We start from the raw sequence: 20450 nt of genomic DNA on the forward strand, positions 1-20450 counted from the left end.
GAAGAGCGGGGTGGCGTGGCGGTGTCCTAGCATCTGGGTGCCGCGCTGTGACCCTGACTGCACCTCCCCATGAGGCCACCTCCCATCCCTGGCTGTGCATTCGGGACCACGCGCAGCTGGCTAGACAGAAGGTGGGAGAGGTTCGTCTCAAAGACAGTTTATTTGTAAATCAAAGAGGCCGGGGGAGCCTTCAGCCTCCCCACCCCCCTCCTGAGCAAAACCTGACAGAACAGAGGTGGCGCTCCACCTCCCAAGGTTTTTGTTCAGCACAGCGAGCCTGGGGCCTGGGGCCTCTGGTAAAGACCCTGGCAGGGCAGAGCCCTCCCCCGGGCGCTGAGAGTTAACAGGCTGAGCCGGGCCCCCACCTTCTGCCAATGCCACCTGCTGCCCTCCACCAGCACTCTGGCACCCAAGGCGGTGTCCCCGGACTCCCTACCACGGTGCCCAGCCAGAGGTCCCGAGTGTGTCCTCCCCTCGACCTTGCAGCGTAGGGTGGGCCCGAGGCTGGCCAGTGCCGGGCTGTTCTCTTCTTGCTTGAGGAAGGGGCCTGGTAGCCAAGGGGTCTGGGGAGGCCTGGGTGTGACGGGGTCCCTGGAGGAAGAGCATCACCCGTCTATGTCCCAGCTGAAAAGGTGGTGCTTCACCAGCATGTCCTGGACGCCCTCCTTCAGGGGCTGCTTCTCCTCCTGCACAGGAACAGCCCTCCTGTCACGGCCGCAGGGCCCAAGGGCCCAGAGTGGTCCTCACAGGCGACACCGGCACTCAGGGCCCCCACGAGGCCTGCCTCAGCGCCCACACATCTGGGGGGGGACCCGCCAGCACGAACACCCACACTGCCCCACCCGCCATCCCTCCTGGGGAAGGCAGGACCCGACCACCCACCTCTCTCTTGGCAGGAAGTTCCCAGTCTTGGGAGAGGCTAAAGGCAAAGCAGCAAAGGACCCTGGAGGCAGAGGGAGAGGGAGGCTGTCAGCTGCCGCAGGGGGCTCGGCCCGCCCCTCGGCCCACCCCCGGGGCCGGGCCTCCTCACCGCAGCTCGCACTTGATCTGGACCCAGCCGGGGCTGCGCAGGAAGGACCAGGGCTGGTACCACTTCTCCACGGTGGGCAGGCTGGAGCAGAGCACCTCCAGCCACAGGTGCAGGACCTGCTCACTGGCCACAGGCAGGGCGGGGGTGGGGGCGGCTCCAGGCAGAGGGTCCTGCCCTCCCGCACCCACGGCACTGGGCCACCCCCGCTCCAGGGCCCCTCCACCCGCACCCCCAACCTCCCTCTGCTTGGTGGCCTATGCAGGTGGCCCCGCCTCCTTCCCTCTCAGCCACTCTGGTCTCTCCGCACGGGGAGACATGTCCAGGGGCCCAAGGTCCCTGTGGCCCCCACTCCCCTCGGTCCTGTGTCTGAGACTCGGCCACCGCCACCCCGGGGCCTGGGGCCTGGGGCCTCAGTCCCACCGGTCAGCTGGGGAGCGACAAGCCCGCTCGCTGGCCGGTGGGCCCACGGCGTGTTCCGAGCAGGTCTCGGGGACCGCTTCCCCGCCTCTCCAGTTCAGAGCAGCCTGGAGGCCGCCCCTCTGCTGTGTGGCAAGTGCAGAAACACCGCGCTCAGCCTGGCCAAGGTCCGAGCCTCGCACAAGCCTGCAACCCCTCCGGCAGGCGCCCCTCCCTAGCTTGCAGCCGCGTCCCTGGTGAGCCTTCACTGCTCACCTTGCTGAAATCTGTGCTCCCCAAAACCCGAGCGCCAGCCCCCCGCCCCAAGCACTGGCTGGTCTCACGCTGGAAGAAGGGCTTCGGGAGCCACCCTGGCCGTCTTCCACCTCCGTCTGCCCAGCTCAGGTCCCCCCGCGGCCCCCACTCAGCAGCGGTGCAGACACTCACTTGAGCCCCACGCAGATGAGGGAGCGGAGCTTGACGTCCATTTGTGCGTGTGCAGCGTCATGGGTCACGTTAACGGACTGCACAGCCTGGAGGGCATAGCTGTCACTCAGGTGTCCCCAGCTCCCAACCCTGAAGGCCTGTCCCGCCCACGGCCCTGCTTACCCGGTAGAGCAGCTCCTCTGGGGTCAGGACTTTGCCATCTTCATCCAACCTGAAAGGGGGGACCAAAGCTGCCAGCGCTGCCCTGGTGGGCTCGGACCGCTCCCTCTCCCTCCTCCACCCCCAGCCCCAGGCTGCCGGGTGACCCTACCAGGAGGATGACCCTGCCAGGAGGACACGGAGGCCAGGGCAGGGTTACCTGTACGTCTTACACAGCACTAGGCGCGAATACACCGAGTCGAAGTCTCTCTCGACCTCCCGGCCCGCCGCCTGGGGGGCAGGGTGAGCGTCGGGCAACGGGGTAGGTACCAGGTCAAAGCCACAGAGTCCAACTGAGTTCAGGTCACCACCCCACCAGCTGCCACCAGCTCCGCAGGGCACAGGGGCTCAGGGAAAAGGACTGACTCACCTCCTCGATGAACAGCCAGGGGTGGCAGGCGCCCCCAAGCAGGGAAGGCTTCTTCAGTCCGTGTTCAAACAGGGCCTTCAGGGCCGGGCAGAGGGTCCCTCGCACGAGGTCTGTGACCCCCTCTGTCACAGAATCGTCCCCCGCGATGGAGTACTGAGGGTGGAGGACGGGGTCTGAGACGCCCCAGCCAGCCCCTCCCTGTCCTCACAGCCACTGCCACAAGCCACACGCGCTCGGGACACAGGCCCTGCAAGGAGGGTGCAGGCCTCGCGGGGCAGAGGCAGCAGCGGCTCCGGGGATGGGCCTGCCTCGTGCGTACCCTCCTCACCTCCTTGCTCCGCTCATCCAGGACTTCCACGAACTTTGCTGGAAACCAGCCTGTGGGAGAAGCAGGGCCCGTGAGGAGCGGGCGGCCTGGTGTCCTGATGCTCCCCGCAACGGTGATGACACACGGGAGTGATGGACTCCACTGTCTGAGCAAACCCAGTGCCCGCTGCAGCTTCCCAGCCAGGCCTGCCTTCCCCTCACCCAGTGCAACACAGGACCAGACGGAGGCCTCACCTCTCAGGCCATTCAGCTCCCCCACCCAGCAGTGCTCGTCCTTCTGGGAGATGATCTGCGGAGGAAAAGCACAGGAAATACAGCTCCAGTTGCCTGACTTCATCCTTTGCTGGCAGCTCTGGCCACGTGAGGGCTCGGCCAACCCACCCATGGCCTCGGGGCTGGCAGGGACGAAGGCGTCCGCTCCCCGCTCACCGTAATGATGTCGTTCTTGCGGAAGCCCAGTTCATCATCATCGTGGCGCTCAAAGTCCAGCAGGGCCTTGGCCCGGCGCGGGTGGCCACGCAAGCATGCCACGTAGTTCTCGTGGTCCCTCTGGTGGCTCTCCATGCTGTAGTCTGGGCTCAGCTCCTGCTGGGGGGGGGGGGGGGCCACGTAGTTCTCGTGGTCCCTCTGGTGGCTCTCCATGCTGTAGTCTGGGCTCAGCTCCTGCTGGGGGGGGGGAGCAGAAAAGCCCACCGCAAGGGGGCGCTCAGAACAGGGCTAGGGCCCCTGCTTGAGCTGTGTGCACAGCCCGGGACCTGAGGCTCACCACACTGCAGTTCTTGGGGTCTGTGCACTGGAAGTGGCGTGCCACGCGCAGGATGGCTTCCCGGAGGTCGGCCACCAGCTCCGTCTGCTTGATATTCTTGGCCTTGAGCGCCTCCAGGTCGTCCTCCCCTGCGAGGCCCAGAGAGCAATGGTGGCCGTGGCCCAGCCCGGCCCTGTCCCGACTCCAAGGAAGCGCAGAGTCCACACGGGGTGTGAGGCCAGACGCCCCGCCCTCGGAGCCCAGCCCAGCGCTTGGCCACCCATGCGGAGTTCTCACCAAAGAGCAGCGACGTGATGGCAGACTTCCTCCGCTGGGTCCTGCGGCGGACAACCTGCAGGTGGGGAAATCAGGTCGGCGGCAGCCCCAGGCACCCGGCGCCCAGCCAAGTGGATGGCGCCCCAGCACTGGGGACAGTGAGCAGAGCCCTTCCGTGCAGAGGCCCCGCCGGCATCTCACTCGTGCCGCCTCCTCTGACATGGCCTCTGAGGCCGGCTCTGAGGCTCAGAAACATATCGTCAGTTCAAATCTGGGTATGTCCAGGCGGGTCCCGGCAGAGACGTGCCAAGGACAAGGCGGCGGGTCCCTGTACAGCTGTGGTCTGGCCAGGCCGGGCCCTGGGTGCTGAGATGGAGGGGACGGTGGTGAGCTGGGGCCTCCTCCCTCATGGGCCCACCTGAGAGAGGCTGGCGGTGGGGCTGGTGCCCAGGAGCTGGCCTTGGTCTGCTAGGAGGTAGGCCAGGTGCTTGCGGCGCTGGCTCTCCACGGCCACGTCAGTGAGGGAGCCCGCCAGCCGCATGGCCTCCCCCAGCAGCAGGTCCGCATCCTCCATCTGCGACGGTATGTCCGACAGCGTGTTGAAGATGGAGGCCGAATTCTCTGACTGGATCAGCTCCTCCTCCTGGGCCATGCGAGGGGGGTGCTGTCACTGCCTGGCTGACCCCAACCACTGGCCTCAGGTACGTGTGACTTCCCTGGATGGTCCAGCTGAGCACACGAAGGCCCTGCCCCAGGAGGGAGACCTCCCTCCTCCCCGGGGCATCTCCAGAGGGGCCAGGGCTCAGGCCACAGGACACTGAAGCCCGGACTGGAGCAGAGGTGGAGCGTGGGCAGACCCCGAGGCGGCTGCCAGGACAGCTGCATCTGGCACCCGGGGCTCCGGCCTTCACCTTGAGGCACAGCATGCCCAGCGTGGTCTGGAACAGCACCAGGGAGCCCTCGTAGAAAAACAGGTCCCAGAGGCGCAGCAGCAGCCTGATGTGCACAACGCTGGCGAAGGCCGTGAGGAACCAGTGCAGTGTGATGAGGGACAGCTCTGTGGACACAAACCAGAGGCCCTGAAGCTGGCACCAGGGACGGCCGGTGCAGAACAGCCAGAGAAGAGGGGCATCCCCCAGGCACGCAAGCCGTGGGGGAGGTGGAGCGAATCTCCCAAAGCAGCAGGAGGCTATGCTTGCTCCACGGCAGAGAGGAGGCGGGGCGTCAGGGACCATCGGAGAACAAGAGAGCAAGGAAGGCAGCAGCATGAGTGGCCGTCGTCAGACGAGCTCCTTTCCTCCTCCTGAGCTGCCAGCACTGCCCCGTCCTCAGCTGGGTCCTGAGGCCTCAGATCTGCAGCACCTGAGCCAGAGCTCGGGACCCCTTGACCCCAGAGCAGCGGTGGGCTCGGGCCCTTACCGATGTCATGCTCCTGGAGCAGCCTGTCCAGCCGAGGCAGGTACTGGACGATGAGGTGGCGCAGGAGCCGCTGGTCGGTCTGGACGCCCAGCAGGGTGGTGCTGAAGTAGGAGGCGGGGAGCAGGTCCTCGATGATGGCGCACATCATCCAGAAGGCATCCTCCTCCTCCAGGAACAGCAGGAGGCAGGCAGCCACCTGGCCGGGGCAGGGTGGTAAGGGGCCTCTGCCCAGGTGTCCATGCAAATTAGAAGAGGCACCCCCTCGGGGGTAACCAGTTAGAACAAGGCGGCCTCTGGGGGGTGGGGGGGGTCACCCCACAGACCGCATGCCGGCCTCAGGCTTGGAACCCCTCCCTGCTTGGGAACCCCCCCTCCACCCTCTCCTCCAGGCCTACTGCCCCCGTCCCGGGCTGTGCTCACCATGCCCGTGCCCTGGCAGTAGCCGATCTCCGGGTAGAGCCAGGCCAGTGCTCGGAGCACCCTGCGCAGGCGGGGTACGCCCACGCTGCTCATGTGGGCAAAGCAGGCGTTGCTGGGCATGGTGCGGAGCAAGTCCTTCTCAATCTGCTGGCAGCCCGCCCACAAGAGCCTGTGAGGTGCAGAGCAGGCGCACAGCCTCTGCACCCCTGACACCGAGACCCCCCTGAAGGAGGCCGGGGGCCCCTGTGTGGGGCAAACCTCAGGTTGGCTTCTCTCCCAGGAATGGGGATTCCTCAGGCTCCGGGTCAAAGTCACCCTCCTCCCTTCAGGATTAGAGCCCAGCTGGTGTGCAGCTGGTACCACGTGATCCACGGGGGAGCCTCTAAACATAAAATTACAGATTCCTGGGCCTCAAGCCACAGCTGTGGAATGAGAATCTCTGGAGTGAAGCCTGGAAACCTGTATTTAAAATCTCCAGGGGAGGGACTTTCCTGGTGGTCCAGTGGTTAAGAATCCACCTTCTAATTCAGGGGATGCGGGTTTGATCCCTGTTCGGGGAACTAAGATCCTACGTGCCGCGGGGCAACTCAGCCCGCACGCCCCAACTAGAGAAAAGCCCGCGTGCCGCAACGAAAGATCCCATGTGCTGTAACAAAGTCCCGATACAGCCAAAAAAAAAAAAAGAGTAAATAAATAAAACATAAAAAAAAATCTCCAGGGGATCCTAATGTGCACCGGTCCGGTGGCCTTTTTGACAATCCCTCCCCCCACGCCCCCCACAGAGGGTCCAGGAGGAAACTGGCTGGCTCCAGGCACACGTCTGTAGGTGCAAGGACTGCCCAGGGCTGCCTCACGGCTGCCGAGCTCTCCCGGGCCCCCCCGAAGGGCTTCCCCCGACCCCCCCGCCCCCCCAAACAGGGCCCCACCTGCTTGGCAGCAACGGTCTCATCGTTGGCGCTGTCCTTCACGATCTCTCGGTAGGACAGCTCGGAGTTCCTCTTCTTCTGCAGGGCCCCGGAGAGCCGCATCCACAGCTGATGGGGGACACGGCGCTCAGTCCCCAGGGGGCCCCTGAAGCCCGTGGCCCCCGCGAGCCCGCCTCACCTGCGGCCTCATGCTGTGGGGCACCCCGGCCAGCACCAGGGAGCGGAGCTTCTCCGAGCGAGGCAGGGAGATGGCAATCTTGTCCCAGGTGAGGTCTCCCACGTCGTGGTTGTGGGTGAACTCCAGGTGGGCCTGCCAGCGCAGCCTCTGGGGGGGGTCCTCCAGCAGCTGGCCTGGGCGGGGGGCGCCGTCTGCGCCTGTGAGGGAGAGCGACCCCCGCCGCCTGTGCCCCGAGAGCAGAGGACTGGGCTCTGGGTCCGCCGCCCGGATCTCACCGCCGAAAGCCAGGGCCACCTTTCCAACCATCTCCCATAGCACCCCGAACAGCCAGTGCGAACTCTTTGCTTTCACCCCCAAACCAGATCCGCGAGGCCACCCCCCACCAGGTGCTCAGGCTCCTCCGCTTCAGAGCACAGGCAGAACCTCAGCCCTCTTGCCCCTCCGACTACGGCCCTGGTCCAAGCCGCCATCTCTCGTCTGGGTTAGAGCGACAGCCTCCTCAGCGGCCACCTAGTCCTGCCCTGCCTCCCTAGAGGCTGCTCACAGCCCTGTCACAGCTCAGAGCCTGTCACACGCAGACACAGCGCCCGACCCCGCCTCCTCGCGCCCTGCTCCCTCCACCCCAGCTCTTTCCCACAAATCCACTCGCCTCAGGGCCTCTGCACCTGTTATTCCCCTTCCTGGCCACACTCACTGCCTCACTTCCTCCCAGTCTCTGTTCAAACGTCTCCCACCTCCCCTCCTCTCCCAGCCTCTTCTTGCCCCCAGCATACATCTGTTTGTTTGTTTACTGCCTGGGAACTCATGAGGCCAAGACCACCTGTTTGAGGCACTGGGGATGCACAGTGGGGCAGGGCCACCCCACAGAGCCTCATCCTTACTCATCCTAAAGCCATGCCCTTGGCCTCCAGTTTCTGAAACTTCACCTTCAGTGAATTCACATAAAGTGCACAAACTTTAAGTGTACACTTTGTTGAGTATCAATAAACAAATGTCTAAACACTGACAGTCTAAATGCTGTCCCCATCAAGATATAGAATACTTCCATCATACTAGAAAGTTCCCTGTGCTCCTCTCAGGCCCAGCTTTTACCTTCTGAATGTCTGCCTGCAAACTAGAGAACAAGGAAGACTCATCAGAACTGGGAGTATGAGTGACCTGAAGGTGAATGGTCTCAGTCAGTCAGTTAACGTCTGGTTGGTGACAGGCTACCCTGGGTTCTGGCAGACAGCTTTCCAGCAGCCCACTCGGCAACAGCAGGTGTATTTACAGTAGAAAATAATGGAAATGGCCTAGGGGCCCACTTACAGAAGAATGGTTATGAAAATATGATGACAGTGACTTCCCTGGTGGCGCAGTGATTAAGAATCCGCCTGCCAATGCAGGGGACATGGGTTCGAACACTGGTCTAGGAAGATCCCACATGCCGCGGAGTAACTAAGCCCGTGCGCCACAACTACTGAAGCCCGCGCGCCTAGAGCCCGTGCTCTGCAACAAGAGAAGCCACCGCAATGAGAAGCCCTCGTACAGCAACGAAGACCCAATGCAGCCAAAAATAAATAAATTATTTAAAAAACACACAAAAAAATGACAAATCCATTATAATTACAAGGACAGCACACAGCCACTGAAAAACATGCTTTAAAGAGGTCTTAACTGACAGAAAAAATGCTCATGGAATAGTTTTAAGAGATATAAGAGCAATATAAAAACATGTATATGATGTCATCTTAGTTATGAAAAGTTACATATGGATACACACAAAGCCAGGAAAAAAATACATAGAAACGTCAGCAGTTATCTTCAGGTTGTAGGATAATGGGTTCATTTGTTTTAATCTTTATATCTTGATGTACTTTTAAAATTCTCTATAATGAACATTATTGCTTTTATTATCATATGAAGATTAATAAAATTAATCTTAAAAAAAAAAAAACCCAGGGAATTCCCTGGTGGTCCAGTGGTTAGGAGTCAGTGCTTTCACTGCCAAGGGCGTGGGTTCAATCCCTGGTTGGAGAACTAAGATCCCGCAAGCTGCGCAACGTGGCAAAAAAAAAAAAAACCCAAAGGATTCCAGATACTTATAACAGCATCACCGTCGGATGTGGCTCTGTCCCTGATTCTGGAACATGTGGGTAAAACATCTAGAGCCCAAGGCCACAGCAGTGTAATCAGTCACTGGAGCTGGTCCTCCCCAAGGACAGTGGAGAGATTACACCCAAGGGGCTATCTCACCTTCCTTGTCCACGCGGAAGCCGAACTCATCATAGCAGAACTCTGGTTGCTCCACTGCCTCTTCCTTCTAGACCCAGGAGTAGGAAGAGTCAGCCTGGGGCTGCGCGCGCTGCTGCCGTGCCTCCTAGCCTCCCTGACTCAGACCAAAGGCCACCGTTCCCTGAAGCTTCTGTGGTCATCACTCAGCTCCGGGGGCCACGACCCTCTTGAATTCTCCCAGAGTTTTCCTTGTTTTCCTCAGAGGTCAAAGATAAAAATCAAGGCAAGAAACACGTTTTATGTATTTCTGTGTCCCCATAATACTGAGAGCAGAGTGCCATACTTGTTCCCCAACCTAATGTCCGATTCACAGGGAACGTGGAGCTAAGATGCTGTCTCTGATGGGGGCTTCTGACCTTGTGTGAATACGGGGGAGTGGCCCCCCTCCCAGGATGCCTGCAGCGGGCGGTGGGTCCCCTTGGGTGCCCCAGCGTGGGAGCAGAGCCACTGGCGCCCACTGGCTGACTGCTGTACCTGTGTGTACTTGGCCAGGATCTCCTGGGGCCACATGCTAGGAGTCAGGGCTGAGAAGGGGCCACTGGCAGAAGGTATGTGGCTTCCTAAAACCAAAGAGGACCAGGAATAGGAGATGAAGAAAAGGCAGAACATTCAGGCGGAAAATTCAAGTTGAGACACCCCCTCTCCCTTCCTTTCCCCACCGTCCCACCCCCCAGAGTGCCAGCATTAAAGGACTGGACCATCTAGAGTGGGATGGATGGGGGAGGGGAGAAACCTAGCAAAGTGCAACTTTCTGACAGAAGGAAAAGGAAGCCAGCAGTGTGTTACAAGACATAACCAGACTTCATCTCCTTGCCTCTCCCTCCACCTGTGAGTGAGGATTTTCAGGCTGGAAGGAGAGGACAGGGATTCAGGTAAACTGAGGAGAGAGTTGCAGTAACTCTCCCAGATGCCCATCAGAAGACTTCCTCCTTCCTCCATTACCTGGGCAGTCCACGTAACCCTCGAAGGTCTGTGGAAAACAAGCCTGCTTCCCTCCCACCGGGGTGTCCTCCTGGATAAGACCCCCTTCCCCCTGGCGAGCCTGTCGCCCCATGTCCAAGCCAGGCCCCTGCCTCCCACCTGACATTTTGTGGAGAGGACAGGCAAGTCTTCTGTAGATCCAGACTCAGGAGTTTCCTATCCTAGTATCTTACAGCTGGAAGGCTCCTCAAGCTTCATCTGGTCCAGAAACATTTGCCCTGGTAGGAGTGCAAAGAGGAAAGTCATTTAACGCAGCCCCTCCCCTGGGAGTCCTTTCTACCCAACTCTGATTTGCTGGCCCAGAGGTGGTGGGGAGGTAAATCCTGGCCACTGTTTGACAGGGAAGGAAAAGTCACGCTTGAAAGAAAAAGCCTCCTATTCTGAACACTTCATCCGAGAGCACACGCTTTGAAGAAGCTACAAGACTACTGTTCTCCAACAGCCCTGTGAGCCAAGAGGAGGGGTCTGCTCAGGTCCCACACTACTAAGGAAGGAGAGGATCACACAGACAGACTTCCTGATGCTCTGTACTCAGGCCAATGTTTCTTAAAAAAGAAAACAAAAACCAGCCACCACCAAAACTTCCATGAATAGGTTCCTGAGCCAGAATTTTTGAGGAATCACTTAGGTACAACACTTCTGAGTCAGTACCTCCACCCACCCGACACTGACGTTTCCACTTCATCCACCAGTCTGCTCGACCACACCTTCCAGCACCTCACAGCTGGGAAAGTAGGAAATTGCCATCTAAGTTTCTCACGTCACTGTTTAACCCCTGCCTTCCTCCTTTTTTTGTCCTCTTCAAAAATGACTCAACAATTAAAAAGACAAACAGCCCAATTTAAAAATGGGCATAAGGGGACTTCCCTGGTGGTCCAGTGGTTAAGACCCCACACTCCCAATGCAGGGGGCCCAGGTTCAATCCCTGGTCAGGGAACTAGACCCCACATGCCACAACTAAGAAGTCCTCATGCCACAGCTAAAAGATCCCAGGTGCCACAACTAAGATCCAGAGCAGCAAAAATAAATAAATAAATATTAACAAAAAATAAATAAAAATGGGCATAAGATTTAAACAGACATTTCTCCAAAGAAGAGACGTAAATGGCCAATGAGCAGGTAAAAAGATGCTTGACATCATTAGTCATCAGGGAAATGCACAGCAAAACCACAATGAGATTCCACTTCACACCCACGAGGATGGCCTACTGGAGACAAAAGTCTTTTTTTAAAAAATATTTTATTTTATTTATATATTTTTGGCTGCATTGTGTCTTCGTCGCTGCCCGTGGGCTTTTCTCTAGTTGTGGTGAGTGGGGGCTACTCTTTCTTTGTTGCAGTGCACGGGCTTCTCATTGCAGTGGCTTCTCTTGTTGCAGAGCATGGGCTCTAGGCACGCGGGCTTCAGCAGTTGTGGCACATGGGCTCAGTAGTTGTGGCTCATGGGCTCTAGAGCGCAGGCTCAGTAGTTGTGGCGCACAGGCTTAGTTGCTCCATGACATGTGGGATCTTCCCGGACCAGGGCTCAAACCCGTGTCCCCTGCATTGGTAGGCAGAGTCTTAACCACTGTGCCACCAGGGAAGTCCCTGGAGACAAAAGTCTTAAGAGCAGTGTTTGGCCATATGGGATGAATACACTTAGGCACATAGCTCCTGTTTGTCCTACAGCAGTAGGCACCTGCCATTAAAACTTATCTTCAACATCAAAAAAAAAAAAAAAGACAACAGTTAGTGTTGGTGAGAATGTGGTGAAATTGCAAGCCTCATACTCTACTAGTGGGAATGTAAAAATGGTGGGCTGCTCTGGAAAGTACTCTGACAGCTCCTCAAAAGGTGAAACACAGAGTTACCACATGACCCGGGAATTCTGCTCCTAGTTATTTACCCACAAGAAATGAAAGCAAGAGTCCACACAGAAACTTGTACTTGGATGTTCACAGCAGAATTACTCCTCATAACCAAAAAAGCAGAAACAACCCATATGTCCAAGAACCGATGAAGGGATATAGGAAATGCATAGAACATCCATACAATGGAATATTATTCAGCTATAAAAAGGAATGAAGTGCTAATAACACAGGTGAACCTTAAGAATATTATGCTCAGTTAAAGATGCCAGTCACAAGAGGATGAATATTGTATGACTCTATTTAAATGAAATGTCCAGAAGAGGCAAACCCCTGGACACGGAAGTAGATTAGTGACTGCCAAGGCTGGAGGAGAGGGAAGGCACAGTGACTGCTAATGGGTACAGGGTTTCTATTTGCAGAGATGAAACGTGTTCTGGAATTGGAGAGGTGATAGTTACACAACAGTATGAAATACTCAAACCACTGAATTATACACTTTAAAAATAGCGAACTTTGTAGCATGTGAATTATACCTCAATTTAAAAAAATTAAATAAGCCATCAACTGAGGCGTCAGCACTTGGGCTCCCTCTGAGTTTCTATTTCTAGCCTGCTCCTAATAGAACAGGCAAGAGCCTATTATCACCCACTCGAGCTTCAACAGAAATGCAGTTTGAGGGGTGGCTTTCTCAGCCTTTTTCTGAATATGAAGCCTTTTACTTCTAACCGTGAAATGAAAGGAAGGTTACATAAATGGAAGGTAACAATGGAGATGTGGGTGAAATATTTTAGGGCAAGTTTTGGAATCATATTCACCTAGGCCTAGACCTCCTTTCGCCGTTTCTCAAGTGACGGGAGCTCAGAGGTGACAGCTGTTGGCCTCGTCTCCTGCGTGCTGTCTGCTGTTGGGAATTCGGGGTAAATGAGAAGGGTCAGGTGAGTGAGAAAGAAGCAAAAAAGGAAAATCAAAGGACCACTTCGAGGGCACTGTGAGAAAACATTACCCTATGGACCCTTTACTCCAGCGAATGTTGAAAAATGGGCACGTGAAAAAAATCCCAGTTCTCTTTAAAGACACACTTGCAAATCTGGGGCCAAACAGCTTGTCCCAAGGGCAGCTCAGCTGGGTCACCAACCTCCACTCCTGCCCCCAGACACACCCTGACTGGGCCACATTTGGGCTAAATGCCCATCGTGGAGGCTTTGATGCCCAGCTGGGAGGGAGCCCTCTTGCTTCCAGACAAGCCTTGCTGAGAAACAGATGGCAGAATCCGCTTCCCTAATGGGCCAGCCATCCTAGACTTGTCTGTCTGCTCTGCGTGAGGAAAACGTAGCGTCTTCCTTCCGTATAACAGGTATGCGGGCCTGGTTTGAATCAGAATTCTGTGCTGGATGGAGCAAGTATTTTAACATTAAAGGGACTGAGCTAGAAGTTCTTAAAATCATGTCATCACTCAGTCCTCACAGCATATTCTGAAGCAGACTTTCTCTGGTCCTCACACATGAGAAAACAAGCCTAGAAGAGATGCACATACAGTCTCCCAAACGGACCCTGATAACTGTGCCCCCTGCACCACCATGCTCCCCCCACCCCCACCTGGGGAGATGATGTCACTTGGCCACCAGCTAGACAGTGCCAGGAAATAACCCCGTGCTCAGCCAGGCCACCGCCGGCCTGGAGCCCTGGGCAGGCATACTGCTGTGGCACCAGCGTTAGGAGGGCAAGGCTTCCAAGCTCATCCTCTGCCACCTTTGTGCAGAGGCCGGACGGCGCTGCGGTTAAAGTGAAGACCTCTCCAGTTGGACAGATGTGGACTCAAATCCCGGCTCTGCGGCTCCCCCCTTCTTATAACCTTGGGCACGTTCACGTCACCTCTTTGAGTCTCAGTTTTCTTCTCCATAGACTGGAGTAACGGTACCTATGTCTCACAGTGGTTATGAGGATGAAGTGAGAATGCAAAGAGCCCCAGCACACTGACACACAGCAAGTGCTCCAGAAGCATCAGGCAATTAGCAGGAGTCCTCATAATTTCCAGAAAGTTACTGTGAATATCTGGGCCCTCTACACTGAGGTTACTCAAGGCCATATGATACTGCTGCTTTCCAGCCATTACAACCTGTAAAAACGACAACTTCGTATGGTTCAATGTAACACGTGCCAGCTGGGATCATCAGAAAGACTCCTCATCACTGACGCCTCAGAGGTAGTGATTTGGCTTTCTTCCAGAAGGGCAGAGAAAGTGTGGAGGAAGCAGGCGTCGTCTCTAAGTGGAAGAAAGGAGCTGTCTCTGGCTGTGGAGGACTGAGGGGGCTGGGAAGACAGTTCTCAGTCCGCAGCTCCCTTTCCCAGCCTTGGCTTGCCCACCTCATTCATTCACTCAACAGTTACTGAGCACCACCATGAACCACACATGGTTCTAAGGGTTGAGACGCAACAGTGAAAAACCAAAGTCCCAGCCATTACATCACAGCAGAGAATCAGACAACGAACATAAAAACAGCTGTGTTAGATGGTGCTAACTACAGTACTCTGAGGAAAATAAAGCAGGATAAAGGTATAGGAGAGTCAGAAGAGAGGAGCCATGTAGCTAACGTGGTCAGCAAAAGCTCTTTGAGGATAAGGTGACATCCAAGCAAAGACCCAAACAAGAGGAAGTGGGAGACCAAGTCCTATGGCTCCTGAGGGAAGGCAGATCCAGGTAGCAGGAGCAGCAGGGTGAAGACAAGGCAGGAACAGATGTGGCAGGTGCAGCAGCTGCGGGGCAAAGGGGCTGGGGAGCGGCTGGGGAGGAGGAGGAAGCACAGCGGGGGCGCGGCCGGCTCAGGAGGGCCTTGCGGTGCAGTACAGAGCTGGAGCTTATTCTCCTCACTCTGAGCAGAGGCAAACCTGAATCTGATTTAGGATTTCAAAGCGCTCTCTGGCTGCTACACAGAGAAGACTGCAGGGCAGGAGGGGGTGATGCAGTAGGAATGATGTTGGCTTTGCTACCATGGGGACAGTGAGAAACGGTCAGATCTGGATATATTTAAATGAGTCTCTGCAATAATACGTATACGCCATTTCTCTTACCAACTACCCGCTAGTCCCCAAGTTCCCAACAGGAGCCAGAAGTGATATTGCTAATCTGGGCAGGCAGGTTTTTCCAGCCTCCGGTCACTATGGAAACCTTCCTGAAAGCAGCCATCTGGGAGCTGGCTAAAGCAGCCACGTCACTGGTGGCCCTACTGTTGTCACAGGGGTACTGAGAGGCAGAAACTTTTGAAAAACAAGAAATATACTGGAGGCAGATTAAAAGACTGTCATCTTTAAGCATGTAAATTTCGCGGGCCTCTCACTGTTGTGGCCTCTCCCGTTGCGGAGAACAGGCTCCGGACGCGCAGGCTCAGTGGCCATGGCTCACGGGCCCAGCCTCTCCGCGGCACATGGGATCTTCCCAGACCGGGGCACGAACCCGTGTCCCCTGCATCGGCAGGCGGACTCTCAACCACTGCACCACCAGGGAAGCCCGGCATGTAAATTTTTTAAATGCCTTTTGATCCAGTAACTATTCTCCTGGAAACTTAAGGAAATAATTCAACAGACGCGAACAGGTATGTACGTGAAAAGGTCTACTTCAGCGTCATCTACACAACAGAAACATGAGGACAATCTACATGTCAAACATTAGGGGAATTAATCAAATCTGGGTATACTGACACAATAAAATGTGATTTAATCATTTCATATTCCAGTTATGGACTTCTGCTTTTGGCCAAGATGGAGTTACAAGGACTGGATTTACTTTCCCAACCTGAACAACTAAAAAGCCAGAAAGATACATGAAACGATGGTTTTCAAACATTGGATGACAGGCAGCACAGGACAGTGAAGCCTGAGAAAGAGAAAACAATTGAGCTGAGCCCTGTGACGGCCCGCTACCGCCTGGAGAGAGTCTGCAGCCAGGACTGGGCACCCAGGAGGGCAGAGGAGCTGAGCTGAGAGCTCAAGGTGGCCAAAGCAGCCTGAAGTTGCAGAGCAGAGACTTGCACAGAGAGCTCCAGAAATCTGCAGAGAGCACCCCCAAATCTTCACGTGAATACTGGTCAGAGCGTGTGTGTGAGGAAGCTACCCAAGGCTGGGAAGAGGGCACCTGCAAGCAACACAAGGAATAATACCTGAAGCTCACCCTACCGAGTCATTGCGATGTATTTTCCTTTTCAGAAATTGTGGAATGCAATTTGCCCAAACTCTGTTAAGAACTTTCGCGTCTATGTTCATGAAGGATGTTTGGCTGTGGTTTTCTCTCCTAATAACCCCTTCTTCAGGTTTGGTATCAGGATGATAGCTGCTTCACAGAATGACTTGGGAAGTAGTCCCCCCGCCCCTTCCATTTTCAGGAAGAGTTTGTGTAGAAACTGGTAGTATTTCTTCCTTAAATGTTGAAAGGAAACCACCAATGAAGTCTCCTGTGCCTGGAGTTTCCTTCATGGAAAGATTTTCAACTACAATTTCTTTCACAGAGATAAGGCTATTCAGATTATCTTTATTCCTCCTGAGTGAGCTTTTTCTTTAAAATAAATTTATTTATTTTTGGCTGCATTGGGTCTTTGTTGCTGCACGCAGGCTTTCTCTAGTTGCAAGGAGCGGGGGCTATTCTTCGTTGAGGTGGGCAGGCTTCTCACTGTGGTGGCTTCTCTTGTTGTGGAGCACGGGTTCTAGGCTCACGGGCTTCAGTAGTTGTGGCTCGCGGGCTCTAGAGCGCAGGCTCAGTAGTTGTGGCACATGGGCTTAGTTGCTCCGCGGCATGTGGGATCTTCCCGGACTGGGGCTCGAACCCATGTCCCCTGCATTGGCAGGCAGATTGTGAACCACTGTGCCACCAGGGAAGTCCCCTAAGTGAGCTTTGATAGTTTGTGTACTTTCAAGGAATCTGTCCACTATCCAAGTTGCTGAATTTATTGGTAAATTTAGTCCAAAGTATGCAGAAGAAAAAAAAGCAATAAACAATAAAGATAACAGAAATCAATAAAATGGAAAACAAAAAAAAAGAGAGAAAAATCAATGAAACCAAAATCTGTTCCTTTAGAGATCAATAAAATCAAACCTCTGATCAGACTGAACAGGAAAAACGAGAAGACACAGATTACCAATATTATCAGGAATGGAAGAGGATACATTACTACAGATCCTGGAGGCATTAAATGGATAATAAGAGAATATTATGAACAACTTTTGCCAATAAGTTCTACAATACATAAAAACAATACCATCATGACCAAGTGGGATTTATGTTGGGAATGCAAGGCTTGTTCAATATTTAAAAAGTCAATCAATGTAATTCAGTATATCAACAGACTGAAGAAGAAAAACTATATGATTATCTCAATAGATGCAAAAGAAGCATTTGGCAAAAGTCAACATCCATTCATGATAAAAACTCTTCAGTGATCTAGAAATAGAGGAAGCTTCCTTAACCTAATAAAAGGCATCTACAAAAATCCTACAGTTAACATCATACTTAATGATAAATGACTGAATGCTTTCCCCCTAAGACTGGGAACAAGGAAAGGATTCAACATAATTCCAATCAAAATCCCAGTAGGAGTCATACAGAGAGAAGTTAAGTCAGAAAGAGAAAAACAAATATGATATATTAACACATATATGTGGAATCTAGAAAAATGGTACAGATGATCTTATTTGCAAAGCAGAAACAGAGACACAGACATAGACAACAAATGTATTGATACCAAAGGGGAAAGGATGAATTGGGAGATTGGGGCTGACATATATACAGTACTATATCTAAAATAGATAACTAATGAGAACCTACTGTATAGCACAGGGAACTCTACTTAGTGCTCTGTGGTGACCTAAATGGGAAAGAAATCCAAAAAAGAGGGGATATGTACACGTATGGCTGATTCACTATGCTGTACAGCAGGAACTGACACAGCAGTGTAAAGCAGCTATACTCAAAACAAAACAAAACAAAATCCCAGTAGGATATCTTGCAGAAACTGACAAGCTGATTCTAAAATTTAAATGGATAGGCAAAGGAATCAAAATACTCAAAATAATTTTGAAAGCAGAAAGTTGGAGAATTCACACTACCTGATTTCAATACTTACTATAAAGCTACATGTAGTACAGGTGACACCGGCAAAAGGAAAGACATATAGATCAATGGAACAGAATAGGTAATCCAGAAATAGACCCATACATATGGTCAATTAACGTTAAGAATTGTGTCCCCCAAAAAAGATATGCTGAAGTCCCAACCCTCAGTACCTCAGAATGTGACCTTATTTGGAGAATGGGTCTTTGCTGATTTAACCAACTTAAGACAACCTCATTAAGGTAAAATCCATTATGACTCGTGTCCTTATAAATTATAAAGGGGAAATTTGGACACAGATATAGAGAGAGAGAAAATATGAAGAGACAGGGAGAACACCATGTGAAGCACAGACTGGAATTATAGTGTAACAAGCCAAGGAACACCTGGGGCTACTAGAAGCTGGAAGAAGCAAGGAAGGATCCTCCCCTACCGGTTTCAGAGTGAGCATGGCCTTGCCGACACCTTGATTTCAGATTTCTGGCCTCCAAAACTGTGAGACAATATTACTGTTGTTCTAAGTCACCCACTTTGTGATACTTTATTATGGCAGCCCTAGGAAAGTAAATAATTAATTTTCAACAAACATATAAATGCAATTCAATGGAGAAAGGATAGTCTTTTCAACAAATGGTCCTAGAATAATCACTACAAAACTTCTAGAAGAAAACATAGGAAAAAATGTTTGTGACCTTGGTTAGGCAAAGATTTCTTAGATATTGCACTAAAAGTATGATCTATAAAAGAAAAAACCTAATTAAATCAGACTTTATCAGAAGCCATTAGTGGTAGAAAATATGTTCAAATCACACATTTAATAAAGAACATGTATCCAGAATATAAGGAATTCTCTAAACTCAATGAGCTGGAAACAAACAATCCAATTAAAAAAATAAAATGGGTGGAACTTCCCTGGTGGTCCAGAGGTTAAGAATCCACCTTCCAATGCAGGGGACATGGGTTCGATCCCTGGTAGGGGAATAAAGGTCCCACATACCGCAGGGGCCACAACTACAGAGCCCATGTGCTCTGGAGCCTGCGCACCACAGAGAGAAGCCCGTGCACCGCAACTTGATAGAAGCCTGTGCGCCACAACGAAGAGCCCACATGCCGCAACTAAGACCCAACACATCCAAAAATTAATATTAAAAAAAAATAAAATGGGCAAAAGATTTGAACAGAAACATTAACAAAGAAGATATACAGGGCTTCCCTGGTGGCGCAGTGGTTGAGGTTCCGCCTGCCGATGCAGGGGATGCGGGTTCGTGCCCCGGTCCGGGAGGATCCCACATGCCGCGGAGCAGCTGGCCCGTGAGCCATGGCCACTGAGCCTGCGCATCCGGAGCCTGTGCTCCGCAACGGGAGAGGCCACAACAGTGAGAGGCCTGCGTACCGCAAAAAAAAAAAAAAAAAAAGAAGATATACAGATGACAAGCATACAGATACTTAATGTCATTAGTTATTAAGGAATGCAAATTAAAACCACAATGAGATATTACCATACACATATTAAATGGCTTAAATTAAAAAACAAACCACCTGACAATATTAAGTGCTGACGAGGATTCAGAGCAACTAGAACTCTCATACACTGCTGGTAGAAATGCAAAATGGTACCACAATTTTGGAAGAGGGTTTGGCAGTTTCTTGTAAAGTTAGACATGTACTTACCATACAACCCAACAAATCCACTCCTAGGTATGTTTATCTAAGGAAAATGAAACTTTTGTTTACACAAAAACCTGTATGTAAACGTTTGTGGCAACTTTATCTGTGACTGCCAAAATCTGAAAACTGAAAACAACTCAAATGTCCTTTAACTAGTAAATGGATAAAGAACTGTGGTACGGGCTTCCCTGGTGGTGCAGTGGTTAAGAATCCGCCTGCCAATGCAGGGGACACGGGTTCGAGCCCTGGTCCGGGAAGATTCCACATGCCACGGAGCAACTAAGCCTGTGCACCACAACTACTGAGCCCGCGCTCTAGAGCCCGTGAGCCACAATTGCTGAAGCCCACGCACCTAGAGCCTGTGCTCCACAAGAGAAGCCACTGCAATGAGAAGCACGCGCACTGCAACGAAGAGTAGTCCCCGCTCGCCGCAACTAGAGAAAGCCAGCCCGCAGCAACAAAGACCCAATGCAGCCAAAAATAAATAAGTAAAATAAATAAATTTATTTAAAAAAAAGAGGTCCAATTATAGGGACTAAAGAAATATGGATACTATTTATGATATAATATTAAGGGAAAATGTATGTAGCATTTGCACTCAGAAATGTGTATATCTGTCATTTACTCCCCAAATATTTCCCCAAAACATCATGTGCTAGGGCAACAATGATTTACAATCTAGAGGGGGAAAATCAAACAGAAAACAAATAGATGGATAAATAAATAAGAATTTCAGAGTATGGCAAGTGATCTGAATAAAACAAAAGGGTGATGTGATATAGAATCCAGGGGCAGTTTGCCTGGGAAAGCAATAAAGCTATTTTTTTCTACTGCACCCCCCCCCCCCC

The 20450-nt window shown here is 52.9% G+C and overlaps 1 protein-coding gene and 1 non-coding gene across 2 annotated transcripts; one reads left to right on the forward strand and one right to left on the reverse strand.

Moving 5' to 3' along the window:
* Nucleotides 1-605: 605 nt before the first annotated feature.
* On the reverse strand, nucleotides 606-10060 carry SGSM3 (small G protein signaling modulator 3). The gene is made up of 21 exons (XM_007454103.1): nucleotides 9949-10060; nucleotides 9481-9566; nucleotides 8968-9034; nucleotides 6733-6929; nucleotides 6555-6662; nucleotides 5629-5772; nucleotides 5209-5404; nucleotides 4701-4846; nucleotides 4208-4432; nucleotides 3811-3865; nucleotides 3535-3662; nucleotides 3198-3353; nucleotides 3003-3057; nucleotides 2770-2819; nucleotides 2442-2594; nucleotides 2232-2302; nucleotides 2036-2084; nucleotides 1874-1959; nucleotides 1031-1153; nucleotides 883-943; nucleotides 606-686 (listed from the first exon to the last, which is right to left on the reverse strand). The coding sequence occupies exons 1-21, from the start codon at nucleotides 10058-10060 to the stop codon at nucleotides 606-608; spliced, it is 2349 nt and encodes a 782-aa protein (XP_007454165.1).
* Nucleotides 10061-10851: 791 nt separating this feature from the next.
* On the forward strand, nucleotides 10852-10924 carry TRNAG-CCC (transfer RNA glycine (anticodon CCC)). Its single transcript has one exon. It is a non-coding gene; the product is annotated as a tRNA-Gly (tRNA).
* Nucleotides 10925-20450: the final 9526 nt, after the last annotated feature.

This window comes from Lipotes vexillifer, unplaced genomic scaffold (assembly GCF_000442215.2).
Source record: "Lipotes vexillifer unplaced genomic scaffold, Lipotes_vexillifer_v1.1 scaffold382, whole genome shotgun sequence".
Taxonomy (NCBI): Eukaryota; Metazoa; Chordata; class Mammalia; order Artiodactyla; family Lipotidae; genus Lipotes; species Lipotes vexillifer.

Coding starts and splice junctions, on each gene's coding strand:
- SGSM3 (XM_007454103.1), bottom strand. CDS start 10,060: ATGGGGCGACAGGCTCGCCAGGGGGAAGGGGGTCTTATCCAGGAGGAC. Junction 5,773..6,554: donor AGACCGTTGCTGCCAAGCAG/GTGGGGCCCTGT, acceptor GGCTGCCAGCAG/ATTGAGAAGGACTTGCTCCG. Junction 2,595..2,769: donor TGGATGAGCGGAGCAAGGAG/GTGAGGAGGGTA, acceptor CTCCACCCTCAG/TACTCCATCGCGGGGGACGA.